Below are 15,444 nucleotides of genomic sequence, written 5' to 3' on the forward strand. Positions count from 1 at the left end.
TTATACTAGGCAAACAGTGCTTTTTGTACAGAGCTATCTAAGCTGGACTGGCCATCATAAATTATGAATGATGCTGTTAATTATGTATAGCACAAATTTCAATTCACATTTGTCTCCATCTTGCTGGAAGTCTCATTGAGGCTATGGGATTGCAATACGGAAGTAAAATTTGCATGAAATATATGCTCGTGATTATTGTAGGGCTGAGTTTCAAAACAGCATATATGAAAAATTTCAATTTATTCCAATAAAATATAAAACTGTTTTTCTTTTCATTTCATAATGCAGGTCGCACTGGTGATAGAACCTAAAGATAAGGAATCTACCTCGATGTACAAGCAAGCTCTAGACCTACTTACTCAAGCTTTAGAAGTCTGGCCAAATGCCAATGTTAAGTTCAATTATTTGGAGAAGTTGCTTGGAAATCTAACACCTTCCCAGTCTAAGGACCCAGCAACGGCTCTTGCTCAGGGCCTTGATGTCATGAACAAAGTTTTGGAGAAGCAGCCCCGTCTTTTCATCCGGAATAACATTAATCACATTTCTCAGGTATGCTAGATTTGCTGTACTCTTGTGCTATACATTAATGAAGTAATAATGAGCTAGTCACTTCATTCATTTGGGAAATTTTATATTTTTAGATACTAGAGCCCTGCTTCAATAATAAGATGATGGATGCTGGAAAGTCGCTTTGTTCCTTACTGAAAATGGTCGTCAGTGCTTTTCCGGTTGAAGCTACTACTACGCCGCAGGAAGTAAAGATGTTATATCAAAGAGTTGCCGAGCTCATTCAAAAGCATCTGGCTGCTGTGACAACTCCTCAGATATCACTTGAAGTTAGCAATGCCAACTCTATCATAAGCTTTTCTCTTTTTATTCTTAAATCCCTTGCAGAAGTACAGAAGAACTTTGTTGATCCGTTCATTCCTTTACTGCTCCGAGTCCTCCAACGCCTTGCACGAGACATGGGATCTTCTGCTGGTTCTCATATTAGACAAGTATGGCTTTTATCTACTTTGTGGAGTGTATTAATTTTCTTCTGGTAGAATTTTTTTTTTTTTTTTTTTGGTTCTGGTTCCTTTTCCTGTGGTAGTATGTAATTTCACTTCTCAATATTTATGTTATGTGACTTAACAAATTACTTGTTTCTTTTTCCTTGCGTAACTAATGGTTTACATAAGTAAATTGTTAAAGTTGCCTAATTGCTGTCTAGTGATGTATGGATTTCCCTGTTCGATATTTTCTCTCCTGATATCGTAATCACAATGTGCTTTAAATAATGTCATGACTTTAACGTTGTTTCTCCACTTCATTAGTAGCTGTTCGCAGTATTGGGGTTTCTTTATGATGCCTGAGCTTATATTAACATTTTTTTTACATTCCTTAATCATCTATAATGATTAAATTTTTTTTTCCCCTGTATCGTTGCATAGATCTTATGTGTTTTTTATTTCCATTTTCCTTTTTTAGGCGCAGAGGGCTGATATAGATTCCTCAGCCAGTTCACGTGCCACAGCTGACTCTTCTACCATCATTTCTAACATGAAATGCCTCTTACAACTAATTAGCGAAAGGGTCATGCAATCAGCTGAATATAAACGGCAAATAGGCCAAATTCTTCATGCTCTTCTTTCAGAGAAAGGGACAGACACCAGTGTGCTTTTGTGCATACTCGATACAGTAAAGAAATGGATTGAGGATGACTATAAGCTTGCTCCTTCTGGTGCTTCATCTGCAACTCTTACTCAGAAGGAGATAGTATCTTATCTTCAGAAGCTATCACTAGTTGACAGGAAAAACTTCACTCCTGCTGCACTAGAAGAGTGGGATGAGAAGTATTTGCAGCTTCTATATGGAGTTTGTGCCGATTCAACCAAGTAAGTGCTTAGCTTATTGCAATAGATTTTTATTGGGTGTACATACAAGCCTTACCTGAATCATAGCATTATGAAAGGCTACCTAACTAGTAGAATTTTGATTTCGCTCCGCTCCCTCAGCTTCTATTGCTTTTGAACTTTTGGGAATTCCATCAAATTCTGTTGGAGCTTAGAGGTCTGACAAAAAATTATATTTAACATTCTTTATCAAGTTAGAGAATATTTTGTTAGATAAAGGTCACTTAATATTCAGTCAAAAAAGATAGAAATACATTGTTTTTTTTTTTAACAAGGTCAGATGGTTGTTTGAAGATGGATTGTTGTTCAATTAGAAAAGGGTTGGTGCTTCTAGGTTTTTAGCCCTTGGATCAAGGCTTGTGGAGTTAGGATGATATCAATCCTCCTGGGTTTAATGGTGATTGGTAGGATATCATGGATCCAAAGAAGGTTTGATCTAATGGTGAAAAAGTTAGAACCACGAAATGGGTTTTACTTCTAGATGTATTCTAGCTCACCACTGTCACTTCCCCCTCCCTCGGCGGCCAGAGAGACTTCTATATGACTATGAGTACGGTCAACTTCATACTCATAAGTCTTCGATGATAGAGCTTTCAAATCGACGATCTATACTGTTTGACATGATTTAGAGCATCCAAACCTTCTAGAAATCAAATTTCAAGATTTTTTCACGTCATTTACCTTACGATCAAAAGGCCTCTAAATTTACAATTTTAGCAGTCGATACGAGACATTTTTACATTTAATAGTATGGTATAATTGGCTTGATTGAATGTTTTATAGAAAATTCTATTCCCTATCTATATCGAGATCAGTAACTCTCATCTTAAATCAAAGATTCTTATATTTTTAGAATATCAATTGGTTTGACTATTCAATGTATCCACTTGATGGACTTGATAATTATCTTTGTAAAACATGAAATTCGGTTTGAGGATACTTCAAATGCTCTAAACAAGGATTTGAATGCCTATTGGCACAAGCCGTATCTACCATACCGTATCGTGCCATTAAGATATAAGTACGATGCAATTCCCGTACCGATGACATGACTTAGAACTCTCTTTTTTAAAAATTAGTAAGTATTTTCTCAATAAAGTTCAAAAGATTTGATAAAAATGTATAATAAACAATTAGGATATTTTGCTGCTAAAGAAAATAAATATTGTATGTCATTTTATGTCGGCACACATTTTTTGTGACCGGTACGCATCGGCATAGCCCGGCACGCACCATGCCGTATCTTGCTTGCAAGTTTTCGGTATGACCTCATGCCATGATACATAAATCCCTAGATCTAGATCATATTTAACAATTTTATTCTCCGTACTTCAAAGGTTCCATCCAAAATGACTTATCAGTACGAAAGCCTTTGTACTCATAAGAGTATGGTAGCTCTACTTTCTCTCTCTCTCTCTCTCTCTCTATTACTTCTAAAGTACGTAAATAGTGCATGGTATAGACTTTTGGGCTCTTCGGCCCATGCTAGTGCAACCACCATATAGTAAACCATAGATATCCAAGGGTTTAAAAAGTTGGACTATTCATGTGCTATTGGAAATCTAGCTAGGCCATATATATATAGAGAGAGAGAGAGAGAGAGAGAGAGGAGGGAGGAGGGAGGGACGGAGGGAGGGGAGACTATATACGCGCGAGAGAGAGAGAGAGAGAGAGAGAGAGAGAGAGAGAGAGAGAGAGAGTATATATGAGAGAGAGAGAGAGAGACTATATGCTTTTAGAAGTATGGAGGCTTTCGTGCTTTCACTTTGTTTCGATGAGGAGACATCTGAATCAACGATCGGCTCCATTAGACTTGATCTACACTATTTGAAATATATTGAAACTTAATTTCGTGATTTTTCGATATCTGCTATATTGTGATCGAAAGGTCCAAAATGAAAGTTTGAAAATAAAAATCACATAAAAGCAATGATAGAAGACAAATTTTAGACCAAACGTACTAATATTACTTTAGATAGTAAGATTTTTTTTTTAAATTTCACGCAATTTGGATAATTTTACACCGTTAAACTTGTAATTGCCTCATATTGACCATTAAAATAGATGAATTTTGAGACCTTTCTATCACAAGGTCAATGATATCGAGAAGTCATGAAATTTAGTTTCTAGATATTCCAAAAAGTGTAGATCAAGTCTCACTGAGCTAATTGTTGATTCAAAAGTCCCATTATTGAAAACAAAGTGGAAGTACGGAAGCCTCCACGCTTCTAAAAGCATAGTAGCCTCTCTCTCTCTCTCTCTCTCTCTCTCTCTCTCTCTCTCTATATATATATATATATATATATATATATATATATTGCTTTCTCACTTTCTCAGGGAAAAGGTCTGTGTGATTTTACCTTGTAATATTGAGTATATTAATATTTTTGCTTGTCTTATAACTTTTATGCTACCAGGTTTCCATTGACCCTTCGCCAAGAAGTATTTCAAAAGGTTGAAAGGCAATTCATGCTTGGGCTACGAGCGAAGGATCCAGAAGTTAGACAGCGGTTCTTCATGCTTTACCATGAATCCCTTGGAAAAACCTTATTTGCGAGGCTTCAGTTTATCATTCAAATTCAGGACTGGGAAGCTGTAAGTGATGTTTTCTGGCTGAAGCAGGGTCTTGATCTTATCTTGGCTATCTTAGTAGAGAATGAGCCGATCACTCTTGCCCCAAATTCCGCACGAGTACCTCCACTAATGGTACGGGGAGTTGGTCCGGAACGTTCGCCAATGCAGCAGCAGCAGCAGGCAACTGATCCAGCAGATTGTTCAGACGGTGCTTCACTTTCATTTGACTCTCTTACAGCAAAGCATGCCCAATTCTTAACTGAGATGTGCAAGCTTCAGGTGAGTTGGCTCTTCTCTGAATTTATGCCACAATAAATACTTCAAGGTAGGGAAAAGAAAAGAGGATTTTACATATAATTGCAAAATCTGAATTCTACATATAATTGCAAAATCTGTAAAGTGCAGCTTAGAAAAAATTACCTCATCTTAAGTTGGTGAGTCATCCAATATATTTGGGTGAGCTGGTTTTGTATTACAAGAATAGGATTGGACAGGGTTGGATTGGATTGGATTGGATATATACAATTCTAATCTTACGTTAGGTGAAACAGTGGTTTAGGGATTATATAAACTAATTCTATTCCTATGTTTGGTGTACTGAGAGAGAATATGGATTGGACTATTTTTTATGAACTCTCCCTCTTACCGTCCTATCCAGCTCCCCCCTGCCCCTATCCCTCACTCATTGGCAATGGTAGCAAAGCCTATGCCAACTTCTTAGTAAATGCTGCTTATTCTCACTGGATTCCGCAAATCTTGTCTATTATCTTTTTTGTAAAATTGTAGAATAACCCTCAATTATTGAAAATTGTGAAACAGATCCCTTAGGTTTTACCTTTTTTTATTGGAATCCTCTCAATTTTCTAATTATTTGAAATAAATGATTTTAGGCAGAAAAATTTGAGAGTTCTCTCAAATCAATAAATAATTTTATCAAATGTATTAACTCTAATTTTGTTAGTAAATAAAATTAAACTAATTAAAGTTTAATAATTAACTATAACAATTTAAATAAGAAAATTTAGAAGTTGAGAGGGAGAGCATCTTAATTAAAAAAAAAAGTTCAGGGGTCTATCTAAATTTACTTATGTTCTCCATAAATTTTTACCTATCCTTTTCGGAGTTTTTTGGGCTACTAAGCCTACAACACCTTTTAAATATAAAAATAGGTATCCAAATTTTTATTTATAAATATAGGTTGATAAACGCAGTGAATCATTTACCGCTTTCTAAAAGCGGCGAATGATTCACCGCTTTTACCCTAATTTATATATTTCCTACATCCAAATTTCAAAAGATGTATGGTATTAAACACTACAAATAGCTTTAATTCTTTGAAGAAAGCGGTGAATGAATTATCGCATTTAGAAAGTGGCAATTCATTCACCGTATAGGCCTAGTTTTGTAAATAAATTTTGTAGAGGACTATTTTATAATTATAGTATTTTCGAAGTCTATTAATAAAAAAAATTCATCCTTTTCTCTCCTAAATTCTCGTTCTTGTCACCTTCTCTTCCCTCTGCTTCTTCTTCTTCTTCTGCTTGTCTCCTCCCGCCATGGATGATGAAGTGAGGGGGGAGGACAAAGCGAGTCGGGGAGAGCGATAGAGAGAGAGAGATCACTGCATCTTAGGTTAGGGTTTGGGAGGAGTCAGGGAGAGCGTTGTGAGGGATCGTGTTGGGTGAGAGGATTGGGTTATTCCAATCCCATCTAATCCCCTCTGTTTCGATGGGATGAGTCAGTCCCATGTGAGCTGGCCAAATTGACTGGACCGGGTTTGCGTATCCAATCTGGTATAAGTCCAAACATCGGATCAGTTTAAGTTTGGAATTATTATCAATCCAATCCCAATCCCACGCTCCAAACATGCCCTTAGGGTATGTGCAAACAACTAAGCTTTTGAAGGGCATATCTGAAAATTCAGATTTTGCAGGTATTATGTATATAAATAGATAATTTCTAGGGGTACATGTGTCATTATCTCAATAATGAACAGAAACACTTCAGGCTGACCTTTTAAATTAATCCACCATACGTACTGGCTAAAGCTGTATGCTATTCTCTCATGTTTGCAGGTTGCCGATCTTGTGATTCCCTTGAGGGAACTTGCATATACAGATGCCAATGTTGCATACCACATCTGGGTCTTAGTCTTCCCTATTGTTTGGGTTACTCTACAGAAAGAAGAACAAGTGGCATTGGCTAAGCCAATGATTGCTCTTTTGTCGAAAGATTACCACAAAAGGCAGCAAGGAAGCAGACCTAATGTCGTGCAAGCTCTTCTCGAAGGGCTTCACCTGAGCCACCCTCAACCTCGAATGCCAAGTGAGCTCATCAAATACATAGGTAAAACATTTAATGCATGGCATATCTCCCTGGCGCTTCTGGAGAACCACGTTATGCTCTTCATGAATGAGGCCAAATGTTCTGAATCACTAGCTGAGCTTTATCGGCTTCTTAATGAAGAAGACATGAGGTGTGGGTTATGGAAGAGAAGATCGATCACTGCCGAAACAAGAGCTGGGCTTTCGCTAGTCCAGCATGGTTATTGGCAGCGAGCTCAAAGTCTCTTCTATCAGGCGATGATCAAGGCAACACAGGGCACGTATAATAACACTGTTCCGAAAGCAGAAATGTGCCTTTGGGAAGAGCAGTGGCTTTCCTGCGCATCTCAGTTAAGCCAGTGGGATGTCTTGGCTGATTTTGGCAAAAGTGTGGAAAATTATGAAATTTTGCTCGATTGCCTTTGGAAAGTACCTGACTGGGCATATATGAAGGAGAATGTGATCCCTAAAGCTCAGGTTGAGGAGACACCTAAGTTGCGTTTAGTGCAGGCCTTCTTTTCTCTTCACGATCGAAATGCCAATGGTGTTGGCGACATAGTTTCAAAGGGTGTTGAGCTTGCGCTAGAAAATTGGTGGCAATTGCCTGAAATGTCTGTCCAGTCAAGAATGCCTCTACTACAACAGTTTCAGCAGCTAGTTGAAGTACAAGAGTCAGCTAGAATACTTGTGGATATTGCAAATGGGAACAAACAACCTTCAGGAAATTCGGGTTCCAATTCTCACAATGCCTTCGCTGATCTCAAGGATATCCTCGAGACATGGAGACTACGGACTCCGAATGAGTGGGATAATATGACTATCTGGTATGATCTACTCCAATGGAGGAATGAGATGTACAATGCTGTAATAGATGCATTTAAGGACTATGCTCAAACAAATCCTCAACTTCATCATCTGGGTTATCGAGACAAGGCTTGGAATGTGAATAAGCTCGCCCACATAGCTCGCAAGCAAGGACTCCATGATGTCTGTGTATCTATACTTGATAAGATGTATGGACATTCTACCATGGAAGTTCAGGTCATTATTCATTTATGTCATCCTTATTCCACTATTAGATTTCATTCGATTAGTTCCTGTTGTATTTATGTTTGCCATCTGCTTACAGGAAGCTTTTGTTAAAATAAGAGAACAAGCGAAGGCTTATTTGGAAATGAAAGGCGAACTCATTAGTGGGCTTACTTTAATTAACAATACAAATCTTGACTACTTCCCTGTGAAGCATAAAGCAGAAATATTTCGTCTCAAAGGCGACTTTTTGCTAAAGATGAATGATTGTGAGAATGCAAATATTGCTTATTCCAATGCAATAAGCCTTTACAAACATTTGCCAAAAGGGTGGATCAGCTGGGGAAACTATTGCGATATGGTATGTTGCAATTTGTCCTACCTAAACAATTTCTTCATGTACTTCAAGAATAGTTTAGGTATACAAGTATCTCCTTTTTGCAGATTTATAAAGAAACACATGAAGAGGTATGGTTGGAATATGCCGTCAGCTGCTTCTTCCAAGGCATCAAGTATGGCGTGTCAAACTCAAGGGGCCATCTAGCTCGAATTTTATATCTTCTTAGCTTTGATACGCCGAATGAAACCGTGGGAAGGGCATTGGATAAATATCTTGACCAATTGCCTCATTGGGTTTGGCTTTCATGGATACCACAGCTACTGCTCTCCTTGCAGCGAAGTGAAGCACCGCACTGCAAGCTAGTTCTTTTAAAGATTGCTCAAGTTTATCCACAGGTACATAAAATTATCCGGAGGTTGCGTCGTTGTCTGCTTATTATCTCCTATTTAAAAAAACTAATACCCCTCTTTTGTAGGCCTTATATTATTGGCTACGCACGTATTTAATGGAGCGACGTGATGTTACTCATAAAGCTGAATATGGAAGAAATTTTGCCCTGGCCCAACGCATGCAGCAAGCTGCATCAGTAAACAGTGCTGGCTCTCAAAACTTGGTTGATGGGAATGCCAGAGCCCCTAATCATCTTAGCAGCGGTAACTTAACGCCTGAAAGCCAGGTTCACCAAGGAGGGGCCCAGTCGGCAGGTGGTTCTAGCGGCCCTCATGAAGGAGGGAACTCTCAAGGGCAAGAGACTGAGAGGTCTGCGGCTGAAGGAGGTGCTGGTACTACTAGCCATGATCAACCTCCACAGAGCTCAGTTGCTTCAGAAGGAAGCCAAATTCCTTTGAGACGGAGTGGCGGCGCTGGTGCTCTTTCTTGGGTTGCTGCTGCTGCTAGTGCCTTCGAGGCTGCGAAGGACATAATGGAGGCTCTTAGAAACAAGCACAATAATTTGGCTAACGAGCTTGAGGTAAGAAATTGCATGGCAGTTGCTAACTACCGCTGCAAGAACAGAATGCAAACGATTTTTCCAGATTTGTTTATAAGATAGGTCATCATTTTTGCTTGTTTCCTATTTAGTATCTTGTAGCATGTGTGTAAAGTCCAGGTATTAGCTGTGCAAATTTGTAGAGGATGAATGTGGAACTTGTAGGAGTCTGACTAGCTGAAATAAGATGTATCCTAACTTGTTATAGTCATTAATTAATTGAGAGGAGTTGGGGTATCCTATTGAGCTATAATTACTGTTTTTGAGGTTAATAAGCTTCTGTCCAGAAGTTCTTGGCCTATAATTTATATACAAGAGATCTGTTAACTTCTGGTCTATATTTTTCTAATAAAGAAGATCTATTCTTTGTCATTTGCCTAACAGTTTTTGCTTGGCCGGAAATTATTGTCTGTTTCCTGTACTAAATAACTTGGTTAAGCTTTTATTCTTACAGAGTTTTCTTTTTATTTCTCTTTTCCTCCAGTATTTACTTTCTGAAATTGGTTCGAGATTTGTCACTCTTCCTGAGGAACGGCTCTTGGCTGTGGTCAATGCATTGCTGCACCGATGCTACAAGTATCCAACAGCCACCACTGGTGAGGTCCCACAATCTCTGAAGAAGGAGCTCTCTGGCGTTTGCCGAGCCTGTTTTTCACAAGATGCCGTGAACAAGCATGTCGACTTCGTGAAGGAATATAAGCAGGACTTTGAGCGTGATCTCGATCCTGAAAGCACAGCTACTTTCCCAGCTACTCTGGCTGAATTGACGGAACGATTAAAGCACTGGAAGAATGTTCTCCAGAGCAATGTTGAAGACAGGTTCCCTGCTGTCTTGAAACTCGAAGAAGAGAGTAAAGTATTGCGTGATTTTCATGTGGTTGATGTGGAGGTTCCGGGACAGTATTTCACTGACCAGGTCTAGTCAAAATAGTCTTCATCAGTATTCTTTCATATACCCATGGAAAATCATCTAGTTATGTATATAATTCCATATAGAATATGGATAGACAAATAGGCTCTTAGATAACTTTTAACTTCTTAAATGCACCTTTCTTCTCACCAAATTGTTGATCTTTTAAAAAGTTCTTTCAAGTCCACATAACCAACACTCTCCAAGGATTGGATGTCTCTCTGACTTAAGGGTATTTTGTAAGAAACTACATTTGAGGGGCATACATGAAAATTCTCTATTTTACTGGTGCTTGTTTGCAACTAAATGATATTGTGCTGATATACTCGTATATGCAAAGTCCCTTTTTGGGCTGTTGAAATTGTCTTCGAAGTATATATTCTGATTTATGACTGTACTTCCCAGGAAGTTGCACCTGACCATACCATAAAGTTAGACAGAGTAGGCCCGGATATTCCAATTGTACGGAGACATGGGAGTAGCTTCCGGCGATTGACGCTCATAGGCTCTGATGGTTCTCAGCGACATTTTATTGTTCAGACCTCCTTAACTCCGAATGCTAGAAGTGATGAACGTATGCTCCAGCTATTCCGGGTGCTGAACAAGATGTTTGATAAACACAAGGAAGCAAGGCGGCGCCATTTGACTATCCACACTCCAATAATAATTCCTGTTTGGTCACAGGTGAAGTGAAATTGTCTTTTCTTTTCTCCGTTTCTCTTTTACTGCTAAACGTTAGCTTTTGGTTTATTGTTTCCCTGTCTTCTAAGTAGTAGCTTTTGCAAAACCATCTAAGTATATAATTTTTCAGAATCTTAAATTTTTTATGTCCTTTGTAGACTTGATTCCTCACATACACACAGATGCACAAGAATACAAACATATACACACATTAAAAGCTTTTTCAATATGTAATCATCTTCCCCTATGAGTTGGATTGCTCCCTGCCACTTCTTTTGGGTAAGAAGCTTCTTTCTTTGAGGGGTATATAGGTTCAGGTTTTACAGGAGATATTTTCAAGAAGATGATTTTGGCAGTATATATTTGCAAAATCCTGTTAGCGTTTCTCTCGTCCTCCTGTCTGTTAAAGTTATCGAATAGCAAACTATTTTGTTCAGGTTCGGATGGTGGAGGATGATGTGATGTATAGCACATTCCTCGAGGTGTACGAGATTAATTGTGCACGCCACAACCGGGAAGCTGATACGCCTATCACTAATTTCAAGGAACAGCTCAACCAAGCCATCTCAGGGCAATACCCACCTGAAGAAATAGTAAATCTACGTCTACAGGCGTATAACGAAATAACAAAGAATGTTGTCAATGACAATGTCTTCTCTCAGTACATGTACAAAACTCTACCAAGTGGGAACCACCTCTGGACCTTCAAGAAGCAATTTGCCATCCAGCTGGCACTTTCATGCTTTATGTCGTACATGCTGCAGATTGGTGGAAGGTCCCCAAACAAGATCCTGTTTGCTAAGAACACTGGAAAGATATTCCAGACTGATTTTCATCCAGGTATTGTTTAGTAAGCATAGTATGTTTATCCTAGTGGAGCCCTTATTTCCAATCTTTAGCAGATTTTTCATTTTATTTTTTATTTTTTTTGTCAGCTTATGATCCGAATGGAATGATTGAGTTCAACGAACCAGTTCCGTTTAGATTGACGCGTAACATGCAAGCTTTCTTTTCACATTTTGGCGTCGAGGGCCTTATTGTCTCTGCCATGTGTGCTGCAGCTCAGTCTGTAGTTTCACCTAAAGTGAGTCGTCTTCTTACCTGATCATAAATAATATCTTTTGGTGGTAATAAAATATAAGAGCTAGTTTAGAGGTGAAGAGTCTTGGATTTGTAACCACTTCGTTGCAGCTTTGGTTCTTGTGAGTAGCTGCTTTCTTGAAGTAGTTTACGGTTGCAAATCCCTGTTCGTAACCTGTGTGGTGTGGAACATCAAGCTTGATTGAAATAACAACACCGAATGTGGTCTATTGGATATCTGATTCTACCTGTGGCATGCGATTATGAGACACGAATATCACAACTTTGATTTTAATCATCATACCAAGCAAAAGCAGAAACAAAAAAAGCCAGTAGCTGATAATTTAGTTGATGATGGTAGTAGATGGATGGGCATGTTATGTTGTTTCTAAATCATTTGTTGGTGTTTAATATTTATGAAATTTCCTGCCTACAAAAGATGTAATTAACTCATACGGGCTTTTGTCTATTTTGCAGCAAACTCAACACATCTGGTATCACCTAGCCATGTTCTTCCGAGATGAATTACTATCTTGGTCCTGGAGGAGGCCACTTGGTATCCCCTCTGTACCGGTCGCTGCGGGAATGATCAACCCTCTGGACTTTGAACAGAAAGTGACGACTAATGTGGAGCACGTTATCAGCCGGATCAAAGGAATAGCACCACAGGTTCTCTCGGAAGGGGTAGTGTTTCTTCTCTCTCTCTCTCTCTCTCTCTCTCTCTCTTTCTCTAAATCTTTATATTTAATCATAGTTCATCTAATTGTGTATCTAGATGATATTTCCATAAATCTACTTGTTGCTCGAAATAAATGACTGATAAGTGCATTCATCTGTAATTTACGAGTTGTATTTTGTGTAGAAGTGGGAATGAATAATCCTTCCCCTCCTTTCTTACTCCTAAAAAGCACTTCATTCTTTTGACAAAAGATTGTTGGGTGGGCATTTCATATCGGGATTCATATTTTAAACATTGTTGGTAATATTTATAGGTCTTGAAGCCTGAAATAGTAGGAGGAAACGTGTAAGATTTGGTGGACGAAGAAGATATTACTATTATTTTTTCCCCTAGTTTTTAGTGTCACCGTATTTTGGATCCAACTCTCTAAGTAGCGTTAATCCAGCTTTCAAGTTATTCAGTCTTTTGTATCATTTTGACATAGATTTCCTTCCCTTGTAACAACACAGGAAGAGAATGCGACGGAACCGCCACAGTCGGTACAAAGAGGCGTGACGGAACTGGTGGAAGCGGCATTGTCCCCCAGGAACTTGTGCATGATGGACCCGACTTGGCACCCGTGGTTCTAGCTTTTGCCTAATTTACTTAAATCACCCTCTTTTCTGCTTAAGCTTTCCTCGTAAATATTTGTACATAACAAGAAGCTAACAACAAACAAACGGGATTACCGTAGTTTTAAGGGTAACGTAATCGGGCGCCGTCCAAAATTTTGTACAAAAGTAGGTACAAGAGGATGATGCTATTTATGTGTGTTCTATGACGGATGTTAATCAATTATTATTATTATTTATCACATGATTTTGCCTGCTTCCCTGTGTTTCCTCCCCGTTTCCTCTTCCTGTGTTTAGTGCCGAAAATTGAGGCGAATTCGAAATTAGTTTGTGCAGTTGTGTGTAAAATATGTGCTGTGTCCACGGCCTTCCTCTTGCCGCAGCATTGTCGGTATCCCGTACTTGAGTTCAATTCAATTCCAAGTATTACTGCTGTCTCCGCACGCGGATAAGTTTGTGCTGACTGGGCCTTCATATTAAAGAGTGAGGGTGTGTGTCGAGCCGTGCCAGACGTGTCAACTGTGACACGTCGTGGACACGCCGGCTTGCCCTACTTGAGGTACGTGGGAATTCTGGATTCGACAATTGTCTTCTTCTTCGCATGGTTTCATTGGCTGACAGCTGCTACTGCTAGAAAGTTTGGGTGGTGAATGGTGATGTCCTCAAACAAGGGGAATTGCTTTGCTTTCCATCCCTACTACCTTTTCCAAGAGCCAAAGTGAGAGGAGAGAGGAAGAGTCTAAGCTCTGTGATAAAGGAATTGTGGTGTCCTTCTCATTAAAGTTACTTGTTCTTATCAGTGGGCCGCAGCGACTTTTTCTCTTTTCTTGCTTTTCCCATTTCTTGTCTTGGATGAATTGGCAATTTGAATTTCTTTTTTTAAAAAAAGAATAAATTTGACAGGCCGCCTTAGTTGTTGTTTCAGTCTGCTCGAGCCTAGTTTGATAATGCGATGGCTAAAAATTTAAAAAAAAAAAAACTTAGAAAGTGCTTTTTCTTAATGCTTCTCCGGAGAAGCATATGGTTACATACTTTTCTGGTAACGATTGCAACCATAATTTTATTATATAAATTTAGAAAAAAAATTGCATCAGAAAAGGAATGGAAATAAGAATTTGAAAACGGAAGGTTTAAAAGTCCAATTTGTTTGGTTAAGAATCGGAATAATATTCCAATTTAAATTTAAAAATTATAGATTTTAATTAAACTTTGGACGTAATTAAATTTTGAACCCAAATTCTTCCAACTGATAATTTGAACTAAAATTTTAAATTTATAATTCAAATTCAAATTCAAAATAAAATTCTAAATTTGAAATCAAAATTTAAATATCGAACTCATATTAGAATTTCAATTTATAAACTTAAAGAAGAAAAGGCTAGGACAGATATGGAATTTAACACCGTCAGATCCCCGATCCGTAGGAGCAGTGGATGATTAATAAAGAGCCCCATTCCATTGCTGGAATGCTGGTACCACCATACCATTTGCTGCTGCTGCTGCTGCTTCCTTGGGATCTACAACCATAAAGGACAGCACTACGTACTTAACCGTTGCATGAATGAGATATCATAATTACCGTATACCATATTTTATGTTTTATTGCTCTGGCAGAAAAGTTTTTTTTTTTTTTTTTTTCTTTTTCGGGAGATGTTTTCGTTGGCTGAGAGTGAAACACCCAAAGTAGTAGAATTTTCAGAAAGTAAAACTTTATCGCTTATTTGGTCTGCAAAAGTAAATATAAATTGCACTTTACAAAAGTGGGTTAGCAAGACAGTGGCGAGAGAGGAGAGAGGAGAGAGAATGAACGGAGGAGGAGAAGTGAGCGGAGGAGGAGAAGAGAGCAGGTGGAAGAAAAAGAGAGGGAGGTGATGAGGGAACGAGGAAAAGAAAAGATAACAAAATTTTAAAGTAAAAGATAAAATTTTAAATTAAAATTTAGGCTAAATTACAGAAACCCTTTGTAAATATCGACTTTTTTATTTTTCCTTCTTGACTTTTAAAAATTTATAGGAAGAAAAAGTGAAAAAATCGGTATTTATAAGAGAGTATTTTGTAATTTAGCCTAGCTTTACGGCTGCGTCATTAATTCATCAACCGTACTTTTGGGTACATTTTTGAGGTGCCCATGACACAACTTCGAGGGAGACAATATGTAAGGTGGGGATAATATTGTTTGTGACATGGTCCAAAATACATTTATTGTACTTTATATCATTATTATTGTTGTTAAAATATATAGTAATGTTACTCGTGCACTCTATTCATAAATATAAAGTTTACACCTGTAGGATATTTATGACTCTTATTAATTTATTTATTTTATCAATTTT

At 38.2% G+C, this 15,444-nt stretch overlaps 1 protein-coding gene across 1 annotated transcript in view; it reads left to right on the top strand.

The window, feature by feature from the left end:
- LOC109723843 (transformation/transcription domain-associated protein-like) overlaps positions 1-13,369 on the top strand; it is a 38,864-nt gene extending 25,495 nt beyond the window's left edge. Inside the window, exons 23-36 of the mRNA XM_020252329.1 lie at positions 289-549; positions 642-998; positions 1,471-1,877; positions 4,313-4,748; positions 6,545-7,834; positions 7,923-8,183; positions 8,267-8,557; positions 8,638-9,132; positions 9,635-10,066; positions 10,466-10,744; positions 11,179-11,581; positions 11,677-11,825; positions 12,299-12,505; positions 13,010-13,369. Coding sequence (XP_020107918.1) covers positions 289-549; positions 642-998; positions 1,471-1,877; positions 4,313-4,748; positions 6,545-7,834; positions 7,923-8,183; positions 8,267-8,557; positions 8,638-9,132; positions 9,635-10,066; positions 10,466-10,744; positions 11,179-11,581; positions 11,677-11,825; positions 12,299-12,505; positions 13,010-13,129 — 5,388 coding nt within the window. The 3' untranslated portion in view covers positions 13,130-13,369. The remainder of the gene's footprint in view (positions 1-288; positions 550-641; positions 999-1,470; positions 1,878-4,312; positions 4,749-6,544; positions 7,835-7,922; positions 8,184-8,266; positions 8,558-8,637; positions 9,133-9,634; positions 10,067-10,465; positions 10,745-11,178; positions 11,582-11,676; positions 11,826-12,298; positions 12,506-13,009) is intronic.

The sequence above is a fragment of the Ananas comosus genome, linkage group 18 (assembly GCF_001540865.1).
Source record: "Ananas comosus cultivar F153 linkage group 18, ASM154086v1, whole genome shotgun sequence".
Lineage (NCBI taxonomy): Eukaryota > Viridiplantae > Streptophyta > Magnoliopsida > Poales > Bromeliaceae > Ananas > Ananas comosus.